At 38.8% G+C, this 16,790-nt stretch overlaps 1 protein-coding gene across 1 annotated transcript in view; it reads right to left on the bottom strand.

The window, feature by feature from the left end:
* The window catches only part of ADAMTS6 (ADAM metallopeptidase with thrombospondin type 1 motif 6), a gene marked incomplete at both ends in the record, with an annotated part of 137,316 nt that extends 125,623 nt beyond the window's left edge, over positions 1 to 11,693 (bottom strand). Inside the window, 3 exons of the mRNA XM_083884445.1 lie at positions 3,028 to 3,196; positions 10,526 to 10,890; positions 11,597 to 11,693. Coding sequence (XP_083740571.1) covers positions 3,028 to 3,196; positions 10,526 to 10,890; positions 11,597 to 11,693 — 631 coding nt within the window. The remainder of the gene's footprint in view (positions 1 to 3,027; positions 3,197 to 10,525; positions 10,891 to 11,596) is intronic.
* Positions 11,694 to 16,790: the final 5,097 nt, after the last annotated feature.

The following is a 16,790-nucleotide window of genomic DNA, read 5'->3' as shown; positions in this document are numbered from 1 at the left end:
GTGTGAAATTAGGTTTTAAATTACAACTGAAAAGAAATCCAAACCAAGTAGTTGTGAACATGGAGTTCACAACTACTGTACACAAATTTTCTTAAGTCAGTCATCTAAAATACTAGGTGGTGGTCAAGGTAGAGATAAAGAAGCTCAAATAGAAAAATATCTCAAAATGCAACACCAAACTTCCGTTGGATGCAACTATGACAATATTTCAAAGCAAAACATTATGCTGTTTTTTTCTAAAAATTTTAGCACCATTATTTCATGCATCTAGCAAGCTTTTATTCCATTTTAGAATATACCAACTATAAAGTCTGGCACGAGTAAAATCACTAAATCAAAAAAAAAGTAGAGCTATCCAGAAATAATCAGCTACTCTGCAACTTTCACATGTCAATTTTTGTTGCTTCTCAATCCTATTCAAATGGAGCATTTTGCAAGATAATCCAGTGATCTCAAACCCCATTGAAGCAATTGGAATTTGGCAATGGAAAACTTTTTACCAAGGCATTAGTGATTTCAGCTGTATTTAATAAAATGTAATTAATTGGTGACAATAAATACATGAAACACAAACTCAACATTTTGTATTTCAAACATTTTTATGTTTACATGCTTAAAATCCAATTCAAATTATGAAAATCTATTCTGTGCTCTCATCTGATTCTCCATGCCTCTCCAATTTTGTATTAGCTACCTTAATTGTACCATTGATTATGAAGTAGCCCATCACTTACTCACCCCAGTCAATTCTGGTTGTGCTTTCACCAAATTCTGTGCTCCACTTTCAATTCTAATATTGTAACTTTTCTCAGAAAGGTCAGAAACTACACTCCCCTTGTCCCTATCAACACTTAAAATCCTGACCATTTCACTGATGGAGAACAGGTACAAAATAAACTAGGTTACAGTAGGGGAAACTTGAAAAACAATATATAGTGGCACAGTTACTCAAGCAGATTCCTCCCTGCATGCAATACTAGGAAAACTCTTCTGAAGGTAAAGTTAAAATCAGTTTCCAGACAAAATAAATCATATACTGCCAAAAGGTAGTTACAGCTTTGTTACAATTGCATTTTAAAACAGAATTGGACTGTTCAAAACCAGTAAAATTTCCTAAACATCGCTGAATACCTGGCTTTAATCCTTGGGTGTGAAAGCTGCAAAACTGAAAATCAGTATTTGACTTCACTTTTTTTTCTTTTTTTTTTTTTCTTTTTAGGTATTTCAGGATGCTTTGTATGTGATTTCCCTTTAAGATAAAGCTGCAACAGTGCTCAGAAAATGAGTTTAAAAGGCTTTGGTACCCATGAGGGTAAAACAGAATGTCGTCTGGAAAAGCAAGTCCTTGCAGTCTTGGCAGAGAGTAAATATTTTTAGACATTTTAATGGAGTGGAAATAGTATACAGAACAACAGGAAAAGGAGAAACTGAGATGAATGAGCATCATAATAATCTCAGGCTTGTAAAAAGCAGTACTTTAGTACTACAATAATTAAGGACTTTGGGCTATGAAAGCTCAGGGAGTGCACAGGAGCTCCTCAGAATAAAAGTTCCATCAATTATACAAAGTAATAAATGGTAAGTATTATACCAGGTTTTACAAAAAATGTATGCAAGATGTATAGCTCTAATCAACCTGTGATCCATGTGACAGATACCAGCAGAATAACTGAACATAATCTGACAAAAGCAGCTGCCTCTGCTTCATGGCTTAGAGGACAATGACTTCTAACTCTAGAAGACAAGATCCAACAGAAGCCAATATCCTTTTTTTTTTTGTAGGAGTATAATAATGGTAAAAACTGCATTTTGAAATTCTTATATTTCAAAACCTTACACTTATTTCAAGAGGTTTAAGTTACAGCTCTCTCAGTAAAATGAACATATACTAGTACCCTTATTTGACAATCAGTTAGCAGGGAGTAACACTTAAGAGACTTGTTTTGCAATATTAGAAGCACATATATTGAATAAGGCTCACAAAGTAAAACAGAAGTTACATACATGAAGTCTGACATTCCATAAACACAATTAACTGAAACACTCAAGAAAAAAGCTATCTCCCAAGAATGGGATCTTGCAGACAATCTGTACTGTAAGCTTAGACAGCTGGTGCCACTAGACATTATAAACTCCAAAAGAAGCTAAAATAAATTATATCAATGAACAGTGATATTATTCTAAGATTAGTTATTGTCAGTCTGCACCATGCACTGAATCTCACTGAATACAACTGTCTAGGTTTGAACTTTTAAGAATAAGCTATTATTGAAACATAAATAATTGACAAGGTTAGAACATTTTTCTAGCATGTTAAAAAACTACTTTTGTGCTCAAAAAGAACATGTTAGATTTACTACACAAGTCTTGAAGAAGTCCGTTTTCAGTTTAATCAAGGGTTATGTCAGAGTACTTGAAACGTATATCTGTAGAAGTCAAAACTACTTTACAAAGAAAATATCTCTCCATCAAAACTATATAACCCTGCCCACAAGGCACATGTAAATCACATATTTGACTATAATGGAATAATGTCAACCAACTGGACCAAAAACCAGTACCAAAACACTATAAAACTTCATAAACAAGAAAGATGTGGACTCAGTTCCAAATTTATTGATAATCATAATGCTGACATATTTATTGCATATCAAGTTTCTTCAAATGAGCTGGAACACATACTAAACATTGAGCTGTAATATGTAGTCACTCAAGCATGCTTTCCTGTTGGGGAATGAAGTACATTTATACACATTTTAAAGAAGCCTGTGTTCATTTCCATCACTGTACACAACACAGCCATAAAACAAGACTTACTCCTGCTGTCTTAGTTTTTGAAATACACTGTATTCTCAATCTGAAAAAAAAGAAAAATCAAAACTACTTTTCAACAAGACATTACATCACCCAGAAGAAGGATTCTCATAGCTACATTCTCCACTATGTCTTAGATGTGAAACAAGCAAGATCGTAAAATACATCTCAAGTTTTCATTTCTTAAAAGGAATGACATTCATTCTTTTTTACCTGAGACTCCACAGTGACTGTGATCATAGAGGTGTTGCTGGTGCATGGTAGATTTTTTGTATATAACATGAGGATGACCATTCTCGTAACTATAGTTACTAGAATCTTCTGTTATATTTCTTAAAGGTTCAATAAAATACTCATCATCTTCTGTAGCAATGACTCCATGCTTAAAGAAGCAAAGAAGAAAACAAAAGCTTACAATAGACAATATGGAACTACTATCACAAAACTTAACTTTAAGAAACATTCTCTGTGGGGAAATCCACAGCTAGAAACTAATACATAAAGTAGTGCATGAACCAGCTCTTTGCTGATTTTAGTATGAGCAGAGTAGGTGCCTATAAACAATGCAGTGCGAAAAAAAATAAAACTATAATTGTCCTATTTGTAGAGTACTTTCACTCTTTTTTTTTTTGTAGATGCGGTTAAAAAAGCAAGAGATATTCTCAAAATATTACAAATAATCTCTTCACAGAGATGTTCTGAAACTACATTATTCATATCCATTAAAAATTACACCACGCCAAAATGGCCTTGCTCTAATGGTGAGTCCAATATCCCTGTGTGATTCCACACTGCTAGATGCTTAAAGCCAAATACTTCATCAAAGACAAAACACCATGAAGGATTAATTTTAGAACACATATTGAAAAAACCCATTCTTATTTTACATCCAGACACAATCCCAAAACTGAGTCAGTTAATAGAAATCAAATTATTTATATTAACTTAAGTTACACTGTCTACAAAGCATTTATTCCATAAAAACTCTTGCCACAAATCTAGCGAATAAGAGTTATTGCAGACCGTACACTAGATCTCATTCTCCATAACAAATGAACTTTTTTTCCCTCATACTGCAGTGTAGAATAGTAGATATTCTATTCTCATAACTTTCACATTTGTGAACTCAGTTTCTTCCAAACAGGAAGTGGTTTATGGAAGAAAGGGGAGATTTCAGGCCAACTATGCAATTTCCTGAACCTTCAGCAATTAAAACTGAACTTTACCAGAAAATCCAGGTTTTGGATCCTTTCAGATATAGAAATATCAGGGAATAAGCCCTGACAGACTTGTACACCAATGTTTGCTAAATAAAGAGTACTGATACCCATATGTAGAAAATTCTGGATGCATAAACTTTCTACACAGGGAAGAGCTATTCATCAGACAGAAACCTGGAAGCAAGAACATCTATATTCATATCCTGACTGATGAATCACAAATTTCTACCACACCTTTTATCTGTAAAAGAAGTACTACACAGGAATCTTTTTTTAAGACCTCTATGATCAGCCATAAGACCACTTGCCCTATTTCTACTCTAAAAATCATAACACAGTTTTCAAAGACCAGAGCTTGTCTTTGTACTCTTGGTCAAAGCTCTCATCTTGTTTCGTACATAAAATGCCTACTGTTCTTCACTTCTGAAACAACAATATAAAACTTACAAAATAAAAAAAATCTTATGTAATATGTCCAAAACAAGTGTTTTCCAAATAGAACTCTATTATTAATTGTGAAAATATATGTATGAACAGACTGCAACATTCAATTACTCGTTCCTTACACTGTGAATGCAAAAGTAAGTATTCCTCTTCAGTGGAATTTTTTGTTACTTACTCAATTATTAATTCAGAAGGTAAGATCAGGGTCTTAATTCACCTGGAAGATGCCAGTATCAAATTCCTCTTACAATGCCTTCTTGTTACTTGAGGTCTAAGATTTTACTAGAAAATAAATCATTTACTGCTACACTGCTGCTTAAACAGTATTGAAAATATAAACCAAACTGTAACTGGGCTTGCCAGATGTGCAGAAAGAACCTTGACAGTTTGGACTGTGTCCAGTCTGGATGTCAGACATCTGGGTTCAAGCTAATCCTGAGCCATTGTAAGCTCTGGTATCATGTTCCCACAGGAAGAGAGTCTTGCAGAGTGGTTCTAGCCAACACCATCAGGCTGCCTGCCTCATGCCCAGCCTGAGGAGACAGAGGTACCATCCAACCTGTCGCACTGTCTCTCAGACAGAGTGGGCTCTAACTGAAATTCCTCCAGAGCCTACATCCTTCCAGTCTGTACCCAAGTCAAATCATGTTTCCCAGTCTAAGCATGAATGAGATCATTATATCAGATACTGAAACTGATAATTGTGAGTGGGGAGATTGCCTCAGTGGAACTAAGTCAATTCACACAGCATAAACACTTAATTGCAGCACTAATTCTCTATACAAATTGCTCCTGCAAGCAACTAAAGAATATCTGCAAACAATGGTCACAGTTCCTTCAGGTACCACCAGTGAAAACAGTAAGGAGAGCATCAATACTTTTTCAATGCCTAGGTGATATCTGATCTCATTCGCACAAATGCTATGGTGTTTAAGAAAAGACATTTTAATAAGGTTTCATTAAAGAACTGCAAATAAATTTTAACACAGATCTACAAGCAGGTAGTGGAAACACATGTGTGCTCAGTCACTGCAGTCAGACAAGTGATTCAATAAGCACTGGAAACACACTGACCCTGCATATGCCCTTCCCATAAGCCTGACTTAGGTATACCATTTTAAGCCTAACACTATTTTTGCTTGCAAACAAAATTGCTCTTCCAGTGCTAAACTGAAGCAAGCTATCTTGTTGAATCACAGTGATTCAACATTGCAATCACTGATTTTTAAGAAGCAGTCTAAATTCTGCATCTAAAAAGTACCTTGGTGATGGCCAGCATATATTTTAAGTTAAAATATTCATGCAGCTGGATACTTGTATTTTTTATGTATTCAGCAATGCCTGATTAATAGATAGGGAGAAGTATACTATTATATCCAAACCAACATTCTAAATACGAACTTTGATTTATAATCCACTATTTGAGGAAAACAAAACTCCAGCTGAAAAAGGAGTTTGAAATAATGCCCATTTTAAGGTATTAAAATGAATTAATTTTCATTTTCTTTTTAAGTGTTGCTATTGTGTTTTAACAGTTCATAAATTAAACTTCTGCTCCAAAGCATCATAAATATCATTAAGACATAAGAATGACCAGAAAAGGTATTGACATAATACCATGGATATAAGAAACAAGCTGAATGCACCAAGTATGTTACTACAAGGAACATTCCCAAGATTATTATCTAAAACAGATTGTTTGAGGTCCTGTGTTATCCAATCCCACTACAGACTGCCAACTCATGCTAACATATACAAGGTCTGGTTCCAGCAGTTTGACATGCTCAGACAAATCTGTGAATCCACATGGAGTTCCCCTGAATTTGTGAAAAAGAATCTTTTTCTGTCAGGCTGTCCAGCCAGGGCCTTAACCTCCTTCAGATGGGGGACATCCATCAGCTGCAAAAGCAAACTGAATTATGGGGGACAAGCAATCACATGCCTTTTCCACACAGCACTATAGTTTCACAATTTTTCCACGCCTTGAATCTTTTTAGGCTTTATGCTTTATCCATTTTTAATATAAAGCACTAGTAATGGAAACTTCTGAAAACATCTCAGTATTGTTCAGTATGTCAACAGCTGGCTAGACACCATGATTTTACGACTGAGGAAAAAGATTGCATTAACTTACTGTGCTCTCAAAGATGAAAAAAATAGTGATCTGGCCTGAGACAGCACATCATGGAATCTAACAAAAATTTAAAACCTTAAAACTAGGATAGGGACAGCTTGTATATAATTTTCTGAATACTAATGTTATACTACAAAAACATATGAGTACCAAATATAGCCCTAAGGACACTGATATAGAATTATTTCACATACAGCCAAAAATACCATAGTATATGTAAATTATGATCTATAAAAGTAGATGTATTCTTTAAAGTAAAGTTGGCCTTCAAATGAGCAAACTCTTAAGAAAAATATTTGTAATTTATAAATATATGTATTTAGGAATACGTGAAGCAAACATTAAATCTTCTAGCAAAATAATTGCCCACTGAAAAAGTACACTTATGGTCTTAAACCACAGTCACCTACCTTTGCTTTCTTTACCATTTCTGTTTGGATGGAGATAACTGTGCTGTCCAGCACAAACATTAACCAATGCATGAACTTCATATATATGGAAAAACTGTGCATTTTACATTAACCATTCACTTGGGACCACAGTAGCCTCAAAATAGTTCCTACTACTGACTTTTTCAGCCCCAAATTACAAAATTTGCTACCATGCAAGACTTGTTTGAGCACTCAGTTAAGAGTTTTGACACCCTGCAGAGGACAAAGGTGAGTCAGAATGCAAAAAGTTTGGAATTTGCTTGATTTCATAACTGAAAGCTTCAGAATTTATATGGGATTTGCTCCTCTCAGAGTCAGTCAAACTCCAGTTCCCTGAGGTGAAGTCCTTCTCTCTTCAGCTAGTCTACCAGCATTTCTTTTCTTCTTTCCTTCAGTATGAAAGATGCCTCAGTGTGGTTGCCTGTCCCCAACATCCAAGGGCCCTAAAATGCTGCTCATTATAGGCTCTTTCATGATACAGCCAAACCTGCAATCCATCCACAAGTGTAGCATCCACTACAGTAAACATGAGTTTGGAAGCCAGCAAGCCTGCAGACAAGACCTTCAATTTCCTCACATGAATGCTTACTGGATTATAGAGCTTTCCTCACAACTTCAGACAGTTTATAGCATAATCAGGGCCCAGCAGATGGAAGCTGCTGGACTGAAACTCCAGTAAGTAGCAGCCTGTAATTCTAGGGCACTTGGTAATGAGAAATATAGAGGAAGAGGCTGAAACAAGAAACAGTGATAGGAAAATGAACTGACTGCTTGTCACTTTTTTTTTTTTTTGTAATGAAACTGAGAGAAAGCCCTCCTTACATTTATCTCAAATATAAGTGTTCTTCAAAGTCATACAACATATGCTATTTAAACATGTTCTCACATAACCATTCTGAATAACCAGTAAGAATAACTCAAGACATTCAATAAGGGGAAGAAATGTGACCGATTTGCCAACAGTGAAACCTAACAGGACAACTGGAGTAAATATATTGCATACATTTTGTTTGTGAGCAATGTTCACTGTTAAATATTACTTACTACCTGCTTCAGAGTTAAAATTACAATGACAGGCTTTAATACAGATGTTAATCAAGGAATATTAGAATATGACTGGCAGTCACTTACAGACCAGCAACCAAACTGAAAAATACAATGAATGTCTTAAGTTCAACAAATTCTGAATTCTGAATTCAAGTAATATGATCTTGAATATTCACTGCCAGTTACTGTCTTCAATATTCACTGCTTTATTAAACATATTCTAACCAGCAGCTGTATAACAAAACATCATTAGGAGGAATCATCATTTAAAAATAGCTTTGTGATACATGTGTCTGAATGGAGTGGTAACTCCCATAATAGTGTATGGGAGTTACTATGCTCTGGAAGCCAGCACTGGGTGACAGAAGAGTTTCTGTACAGTAGAGGATGACACCAAGTCAAGACTACCACTGCACCCTCTGCAGGATTCCTGCCTCTGAGATAGAGCCATGTATCACCCTGTGTTGCTTCTGGAGCAACACAAGAGCCTCACATGCTTGTGACCAAATCTTCCTGAGAGATGCAGTGCACACCTGATACATGAAGTCCTGAGTAAAGAGGAATGACCATGAAGAACTTGTGTGCCCAAAGATTAGATAAAGGCTGCCTTAATACCTGAAAGACATACATAAGAACTGACAACAACCATGACGATTTAACTGGGAAACACTACACTGAAGTTAACATACAAACACAAAGTTAAGATACTGACAACCTAGAACCAGAGGCAGCTTCACTCCAGCAAAATGGACAGCCTAAGGGCAAAAGGAAAACATGCTAAATGTCACCTCAGGGTGTCGGGCACAGAACAAAAAAAAAAAAAGTTTCTGCTTCGTCATGACATCCTCCATGCTTTTTAGAAGAAAAGAAGTGTCAAAAGGAGCAACAGATGGGCAAAGACAATAGGAAAATACAGGCTTTTTTTGTGCTTCATGCCACCTTTATTTTCCTAACATGAAAGGAAAACAAGTCAGCCAGGGCAAGGGCAGGAGCTCTTGGCTCACTCCCTTAGCCAAGGTCAAAAAGGAACTGAAATGGGATCACCACGGCACTTACTGCAGTCTCCAAGGGGACCAACTAGTGCATCAATTAGCATCAATTAGCATGCAGCAATTAGCATAAGGAGGCATGCAGCCTCTTTTAAAGAAATGAGTGCTGAAAGAAGGCACTTGGTTTCCATCATACTTTTAACTGAAAAGAACTCAAGCAAAGATGGAGTGTACTAGCTTTGAAGCCTGAATATCTGTGACCAGAAAAAAAAAAAAAAGCTATTACAATCAAAGTGAAAATTGTACTAAATTCAGACCGATCTGCTGCAAGTCCACATAAACCAAACTGTAATACCACAGTCAATAGAACATCATTTTAACTCCATTTATTTGAAAGTGTTCACTTAGTGCTGGAAAATCCCCATCAAATAATTCTCCCCACTAACACTACTCTGAAATGCTAAACTAGACTAGTATCAGGCATATCACAAGTAGTTGGGTGTAATGCAACTTATCTAGGTGTAAAAGAGCTCACATTTTTTTGAAAGTAACATCCCAAGAGGCATTATTCAATCCAAGGACAAATGGGAATTAGTTTAGCAACTCTGTGTAATCTTTTTTCTCTTAACTTAATGATTAGTTAGATCTGCCTATTCCTAACAAGATCAACCAGCATTCTACCATAATAAAAACCATAGTGAGAAACCATAATGTATATGTATATTTTAACAGAGAAAACACTGGCTCTTGATTTAATGTTTCATAGTCATGCCTTTCTATTTCAGTATTTTGTTACTCAATAGTCTGGTTTTTTACTTCTTTGTATTCATTTTCTAATTTCTTTTAACACGCATGTTCTACTGTCATGTGATCGAAATATCATCAGTAAGAGATAAGAATAAATTAGGCAAGAACTTCTAATTCTACTTCTAAATGCAAAAGTTTATGATTTGTAAACAAAATCTTTCCCATAAAAAGTTATATAATTACTTTCTGATGCTGTTACTTGCTAAAGACTTTTCATGTTTTGAATTTATAGCAATGATGATGTCTACACCAAGCAATTTTTCTTTTTTTTTTTACTTAGTTTTTTAAATCCAAATACTCAAAGACAATAAGTGTTCAGTCCAATCAACATCTGTCTGTAAAGATTCAGTATCCTGGAGGATGCACTGTTTTTCCTCCTCCCTGCCCCTTGAGCTTGAAAGGCTCTTATAAAGATCTCAGCACAGACCTAATCCTGCAACCCTAGCACAGACATTATAAACACTAAAGACTTTGCCTGGTAGAAGATTGCAGAATTGAGACTCAGGTTTTCTACACCTTCCTGTCTACTTTCTTCCCACAGGGACTCAAAAACCTGAAAGATACGCCAATTTAATTCTTCTTCTGTAATTTAAAAGGGACAGGCACACTATTATACTGTAACATGTAACATGGACTTACCAGACCATTGCAGTTGCTTAAGGCCACTTTAGTTGTACTGTGTTGGTCTTGCAAATATCCTGTGTAATGACAGTGGTCTAAGAAATCATGCTTCCATTGCGGTCCATCTTTCCCCCAGTACTCTACTGTAAAATGTCTGGACACCAAATCTGTGTTGAGAGTCAGGTTTAAATGAAAGTGCTTGCCATAGGCAGAAAGTTTAAAAAATAATTTAGATGCTGCCAGTTCTTGGTCATAAGGGTCTGTGCTCCTCCTCCTTCTTGAGGGTTTAGGATTTTTCACAGTAAAGCTGAGGAAGGCTCCATTTTGATCAACCCTTATTGGGATTGTTAGTTGGTAGTGTTCAAGGTAAGACAGGAATTCCTCTTTGTAATCAATCACAAGGTAAGACAGTCCAGGGAGTGGGCATAGAAGAGAAGAAAATATAACAGGAAACAACAAGTAGTAGCATAAACAAAGACCATTTTAGGGTAAATTTCATCACTCTCAAGAGTAAAAGTCACCTTCAGGTAAATGCACGATGCAGCATTTTACAAAATAAAATAACATTATTTTCTTTCTTTGTAAGAAAACGTGTTTGGTTTCCTACTAATTTGCTTATCACTGGAAATATGAAAGTTTTACCTATCTTTTCCTATTTACCAAAAATATGTAAATAATTGGGGCTAACTTAAGAAGGGCATATTTTTCCCAGTAATACCATTCAAAGACAAAAGCTATAAAATCCACTTGAAAGAATACAAACAGTAGTAATGAAAAGGATTATGTTGTAAAAACAAGATTAGATTCTTACTTCCTAGTCTAAAAGCATGTCAATTTTATCATGGCAAGTCTCTCAAATATTATCAAGTACATTTTACGAGACTTAATTTGCAAGGCTTTCCTACAGTTAAAAGTAGACAAAGAGAAATTAGAACAAGGAAATTTAATCTGTATGACAATTAATCATGATAAAGCTAAGAGCAGAGCCCAGATGAGCTCATGAATTATATAAACAAGGTTTAGAAAATATTACACAAATACAATGCAAAAATATATGCTTCTTGCCAGCTACAGAGATCAGACCCCTACCTTGAGAACTGTATGAAAGCCTGTTGTTACTGTGAAATTCCGATGAAACCATGACTAGGCTCAAAATCCATGTCCACGTCTTCCAAAAAATTTCCATAATTTAGAAAAAGCAGAAAGTTCTCTCTTCTTTCTCCTTGGAGAGCTACCTGTGTGCTATAGAGTTAACTTCACTCCAGAATCGCACCATAACAGGTATATTTATTTTACACTACTTTCAAATTAACTATAGGATGTTCCACTTTCTGGACAGGTACTTTCTTCTATAGCTGCAGTCATGTTCTCAATTCAAAGCAAGTATTTGTAAGATTCCTTAAGATATGAGACAGATGTTAGATTGGATAGTTACTGAACTTGCTCCATTTCTTTTCCTGAAAAACAGAAGAATATGAGTCAAGGCAAATTCTTTCTATTGAAACAGATCTATTCTGCAAAATACTAAGCCATCAGAGTGAACTATAAGGGGCAATTATTTTGAGATAATATTCAGTAACAATTTTATGGTCTCATCCAAGATCACAATCTTACAGAAGAAAAAAAAAAACAAAAAAAGAGTTAAAAAGAGTTACCATTAACCTTGAAAAGCACATCCATACAGCCTATGATGCACTTATCAGCTTCATGTTGTTTTTATGAATTCTTATACCTATTTAAGTGTTTCTTTTATAGCTCAAATATTTTTTTCAGACTTGTTCCATCTATAATCAATGCTATGCACTCATTGATTTCAATTGTTAATAACATGTCCCAATATACTGGTAGATAAAGGAAGAACCTGGGAAGGAATCCAAAGTACAGTTATCTGATCTTTCTGAAGCATGTATTTTGTTATTACTAGGGCCAGGGTTCTGCTTATGCAGGCAGAAATCCCATTCACTTAAATGGGAATGCTGCATGTCAGAATACTAAAGAACAAATTTCAGTATCTAAAGCTATTCATCACACACATTCTGATATTTCAAATATGCGTTGTCTTTCTTTTTTTTTTTTTTTCTTTCCATTTACAACACTTAGTGCAACAATAGTAAAAAGTAGCTCTAGGTGCAGCCAGAGATTAAATGGAAGATCCATGCAGTCAACTAACAATCCAGTACCATGGGATACCAAATTGTGTTGTGTCAGCTGGTACTCTTTAGTCCACTTAAACACTCACAGCACACCTGTGCACAACCTCTGCTGAAGCAGATAATTAAGAAACAGAACACCTAAGAAGGGCAGCTTGTTCAAAAACCAACTTCCACAAGCACACAGAGTCACTTACACACGCACCAGATAAATCTGCCTTTCTAAAATTTTGGGAATGATTTACAACATTCACTCAGACAGGTAATACAGCTGCAGCTAATGGATTATTTATGAAGGTTTTAAAAAGAGCTGTAACATAAAAATCCAAGAAAAAGATCAACATCACCCAAATCCCATTTACCAACATTACAATGAATATTAGGTAACACCTTAGCCAATTTGAAACCCATCTGATCACTAACACGTAAATGAGGTTAATGTGACCTTTTAAAAATCTTTCAAGACAGCATTCAGGATTTAATCAAGTTTGTGAAGAGACTAAAAGATACTTTGCAAACATGCTTTGAGCTTAGTAGTATTTTTTTCCTGGGAAAGCATCAAGACTTTGAGATGCCATTCATATGTGGCAAGGCCTCAAAGCACATTAATAAAAAAGCTGTCTGTTTGCATTGCTATGTAGAACTTCTATTTCCTAGCTAATATTTAGTTGCAGTTCTTAGGATTTTGCAAGTTTTGAAGATACATAATTAACCCCATACTCTTTCAGCTACATTAGTACAATAAGTAATGTGCCTTACTTCCAATCTGAGAATGTATAGTTTCAAATTCTTGACATTGAATCTTGCTTTATTCCTGTTTGCTAATGGGCTGGTTTCTTTTCTTTGTGTGCATAGTTATTATCTGATACAAGCACCTCTGGACACTTCCTGATAAGCAGCTCAACCTATCTGGTTTATCTCATTCTGTATAATCCAGTTTCCAGATGACTGAATACTTGTGCAGTTTTTCTCCGAACCGTTTCCAATTCATCAGCATCCCTTTTCATCTGCAGACACCAGAATTGGGCACTGTAGTCCAGTAATGGCTCGTTACCACCATATATAGAGGTAATATTGCCTTACAGCTTCCACTTAGCCAAAATATCCTAACAGGGAACTCATGTTGCTCATGTTCAGCCTGATACGCTGCTAACAAGTTATCCTAAGATTAAGATCTCCTGAAAGTGCAGTACCCAAGGAGACAGACAGCCCCGAATACTGGACATAAATTAACAGTATCCATTATTTAGCACCATTATTTACTATTTAGCCACCAGGGACCCACATGATGGACCACAACCATATGCTGGTAAACACTGTCAAACAGTCACTCATGTCTAGTGTTCTGGCAGGAGTCTCTGAAGTTGTCTCCTTCATTTCAAGTTTCACACAAGACCAATCTCCTTTCATATCAAGCTTTCTGAAAGTTTCAGCAGAATTTTTTACCTCCTCTTCAAAAATATTGACAGCTTCACAACGGATACAAGCTGACCACATGAAACTATATTAATGTTTCCAATTAAAGAGTGGTAATGCATGCGAATGATAAAGCACTCAGGTAACTTCAAGATAAAATACTCAATGTATGACATTTGGTAGGAACCTCAAAGTCTACTCTATACTCTTTTTATTTCCACCTTCTTTGGCAGCCAACTTTCACTGTAGGTTGTTGTTAAGATGCAAAATCTGGTCAACACTAAGCTTACAGTAAGAAACTAGCAGTGTGTCATGTGGTGAGCTACATATGCACCCACTGGTAAATGTAGGTGTGGCTCCATGTCCTCAACCACCACCTGAAACCACAGATCCCATCTAAGAGCTCTGCCAAAGAGGAAAGGAATAGTACAAGATGTTTTCTGATGCCAATGACAAAACAGCTGCACAGCACTGGCACTTCTCTGAAGGCACTGATGGTAACTGTGGCAGTCCTGTCACTGGTGTAATGAGTGAAATGGAGAAAAAGGCCCAGTTATTGGAGCACAGGTCTTTCAAGACGCAGCTGAGGGAGCTGGGGGTGTTTAGCTTGGAGGAAAGGCGGCTCAGGGATGACCTTACAACTCCCTACAAACGTCTGAAAGTGTAGCCAGGTGGATGTCAACCTCTTCTCTCAAGCAAGTGACAGGACAGGACACAGCCTCAAGCTGCAGCAGGAGTGGTTTAGGTTGGACACGAGGAGGAATTTCTTCACAGAAAGGGTGATTAAACATTGGAATGGGGCAGTCAGAAAGTTGGTGGTCAGATCCCTGTAGGTGTTTAAGGAAAGCCTGGACATGGGCACTTGGTGCCATGGTCTAGTTGGCAGGGCAGTGTTCAGTCATAGGTTGGACTCAATGACCTTAGAGGTCCCCTTCAAGCTCTATGATTCCGTGATAAAGCGGACTACAAGGAGGTGACCAGCCAAACTGCTCAATCGCCACGGGAGCCTCCATCTAAACAAAGGTGCCTTGGGCATCCAAGCCATCTTAACCTGAAGGCAGCTCAGGTTTTGGGACAGAGAAGCATCCGAGACCAACATCCCAGGACAGCCGCCACACCAGGGGCATCCAGGGCAGAACCGACGGGTTCCGGCGGGGGCAGCACCGAGATCTCCCTCCCGTTAGCGGCCGGGGGGGGTCAGAAAACACCCGGCACGGCACGGCACGGCACGGCACGGCACGGCACGGCACGGCACGGCACGGCACGGCACGGCACCGCCGGATTCCCACCGCCCGCAGCGCCGCTACGCCCCGGGGCGGGGTCCAGCAGAGCCAGGACCGGGAAAGGGACCCGCGGGCCGGGCCGGGGGGCTGTCCTCCCGCACGGCTCGGCCCCCGCCGCCTTCCCGCCCTCGGCAGCCGGGCTGTGCCGGGCCGGGCCGGGCCGGGCCGGGCGGGACCGCGGGGGGAGAGGGCAGGGGCGCCCGCCCGGCCCCACCAGTGGTTGCCAAGGAAATGGGGAAGGGGCGGGAGGGGACGGGCATCAATCACACAAATTCAATTACAGGTATCGCGGCTGGCCGTGAAAAGCTTCGCGGGGCTTCAAAAGCCGCGGATTAGCCGGGAGCCCCCGGGAGCTTCCCCAGAACCGCGCCGGGGAGAGCTCGGGGAAAAGGAAAGGGGGGCCGGGAGTGACGGCGAGAGGGACACGTACAAAGGGGAAAAAAAGATTGAACCCTCCTCCCCGGGAATTAAGCAGAAGCCGAGGCGTGAGGAGTAAAATCACTGCCGTGTGAACCCCCCCGGCAGCCCCAGGGCTCAGCTGTCACTGCACCTACCCAAAACACAACACACACCCCCAAAAAAATGAAAAATAAAAAGTCAACAGGCTGAGAAAACACACGGCTACACACAGAGTTAAACGCACACACACATGCACATTATCTGTACACGTCTGCACACACACACAGAGTTAAAAATACTGGTGCTGAAGAAAACTGGAAGTCACCAGACGCATATCCCTCAGAAAAAAAAAAAAAATTCAGAAGGAAAAAAAAAAAAAAAATCCGTCCTCCCTAGAGAGGCTGAAGGGAAGAGTCTGGTTGCTGTGGTGGAGCTGATCCTAAAGTTAACTTTCAGCAGCCCGTTTCCAGACAGCAGCGCTGGATCTATTTGGATAAAACGCGTGTGACCCAGACACTTGGCGCTTGGCCCAAACGCGTTGCACCGGCAGCCCAAATAAAAACAAGAGTCTGACTCTTTCCCTCTCTCTCTCTCTCTCTCTCTCTCCCTTCTCTCTTGTACAACAATGAAAGAAAGCAGCGAAGACAAAATCCGCACAGGCATCGCCGGGGAGCGAGAGCCCCACTTACCTCCTCCCACCAAACAAAGTCCGTCTCTCCCAGCCCCGGAGACAGACACACACCGACCAACCGAGCCCGCGGGGTTAAGAGTCTGGCAAATCCCAAGCGGCTCGGAGTAAATCAAAACCACACGCTTCCATCTTCCTGAGGAGCCCGGCGAGAGCCCGGCGAGAGCCCGACATCCCCGCCAGCATCGCTGCGGGACGGCGGCCGCGCCAGCCCCGGGACAAAGTGTGCACTTGTCTGGCCGCGGGCACGGCACGGCACGGCACGGCACGGCCCGAGCGGGGCTTTTCCCGGCTCAGCAATAGCCCTGCCTTCTCGCTGGGGGTTTGGGGGGCTGCTTTGCTTTTCC

Source organism: Zosterops lateralis, assembly GCF_965231275.1.
Source record: "Zosterops lateralis genome assembly, chromosome: Z".
Taxonomy (NCBI): domain Eukaryota; kingdom Metazoa; phylum Chordata; class Aves; order Passeriformes; family Zosteropidae; genus Zosterops; species Zosterops lateralis.
Note: the sequence above shows the minus strand (reverse complement) of the source record. Positions and strands in the feature narration are given on the sequence as shown.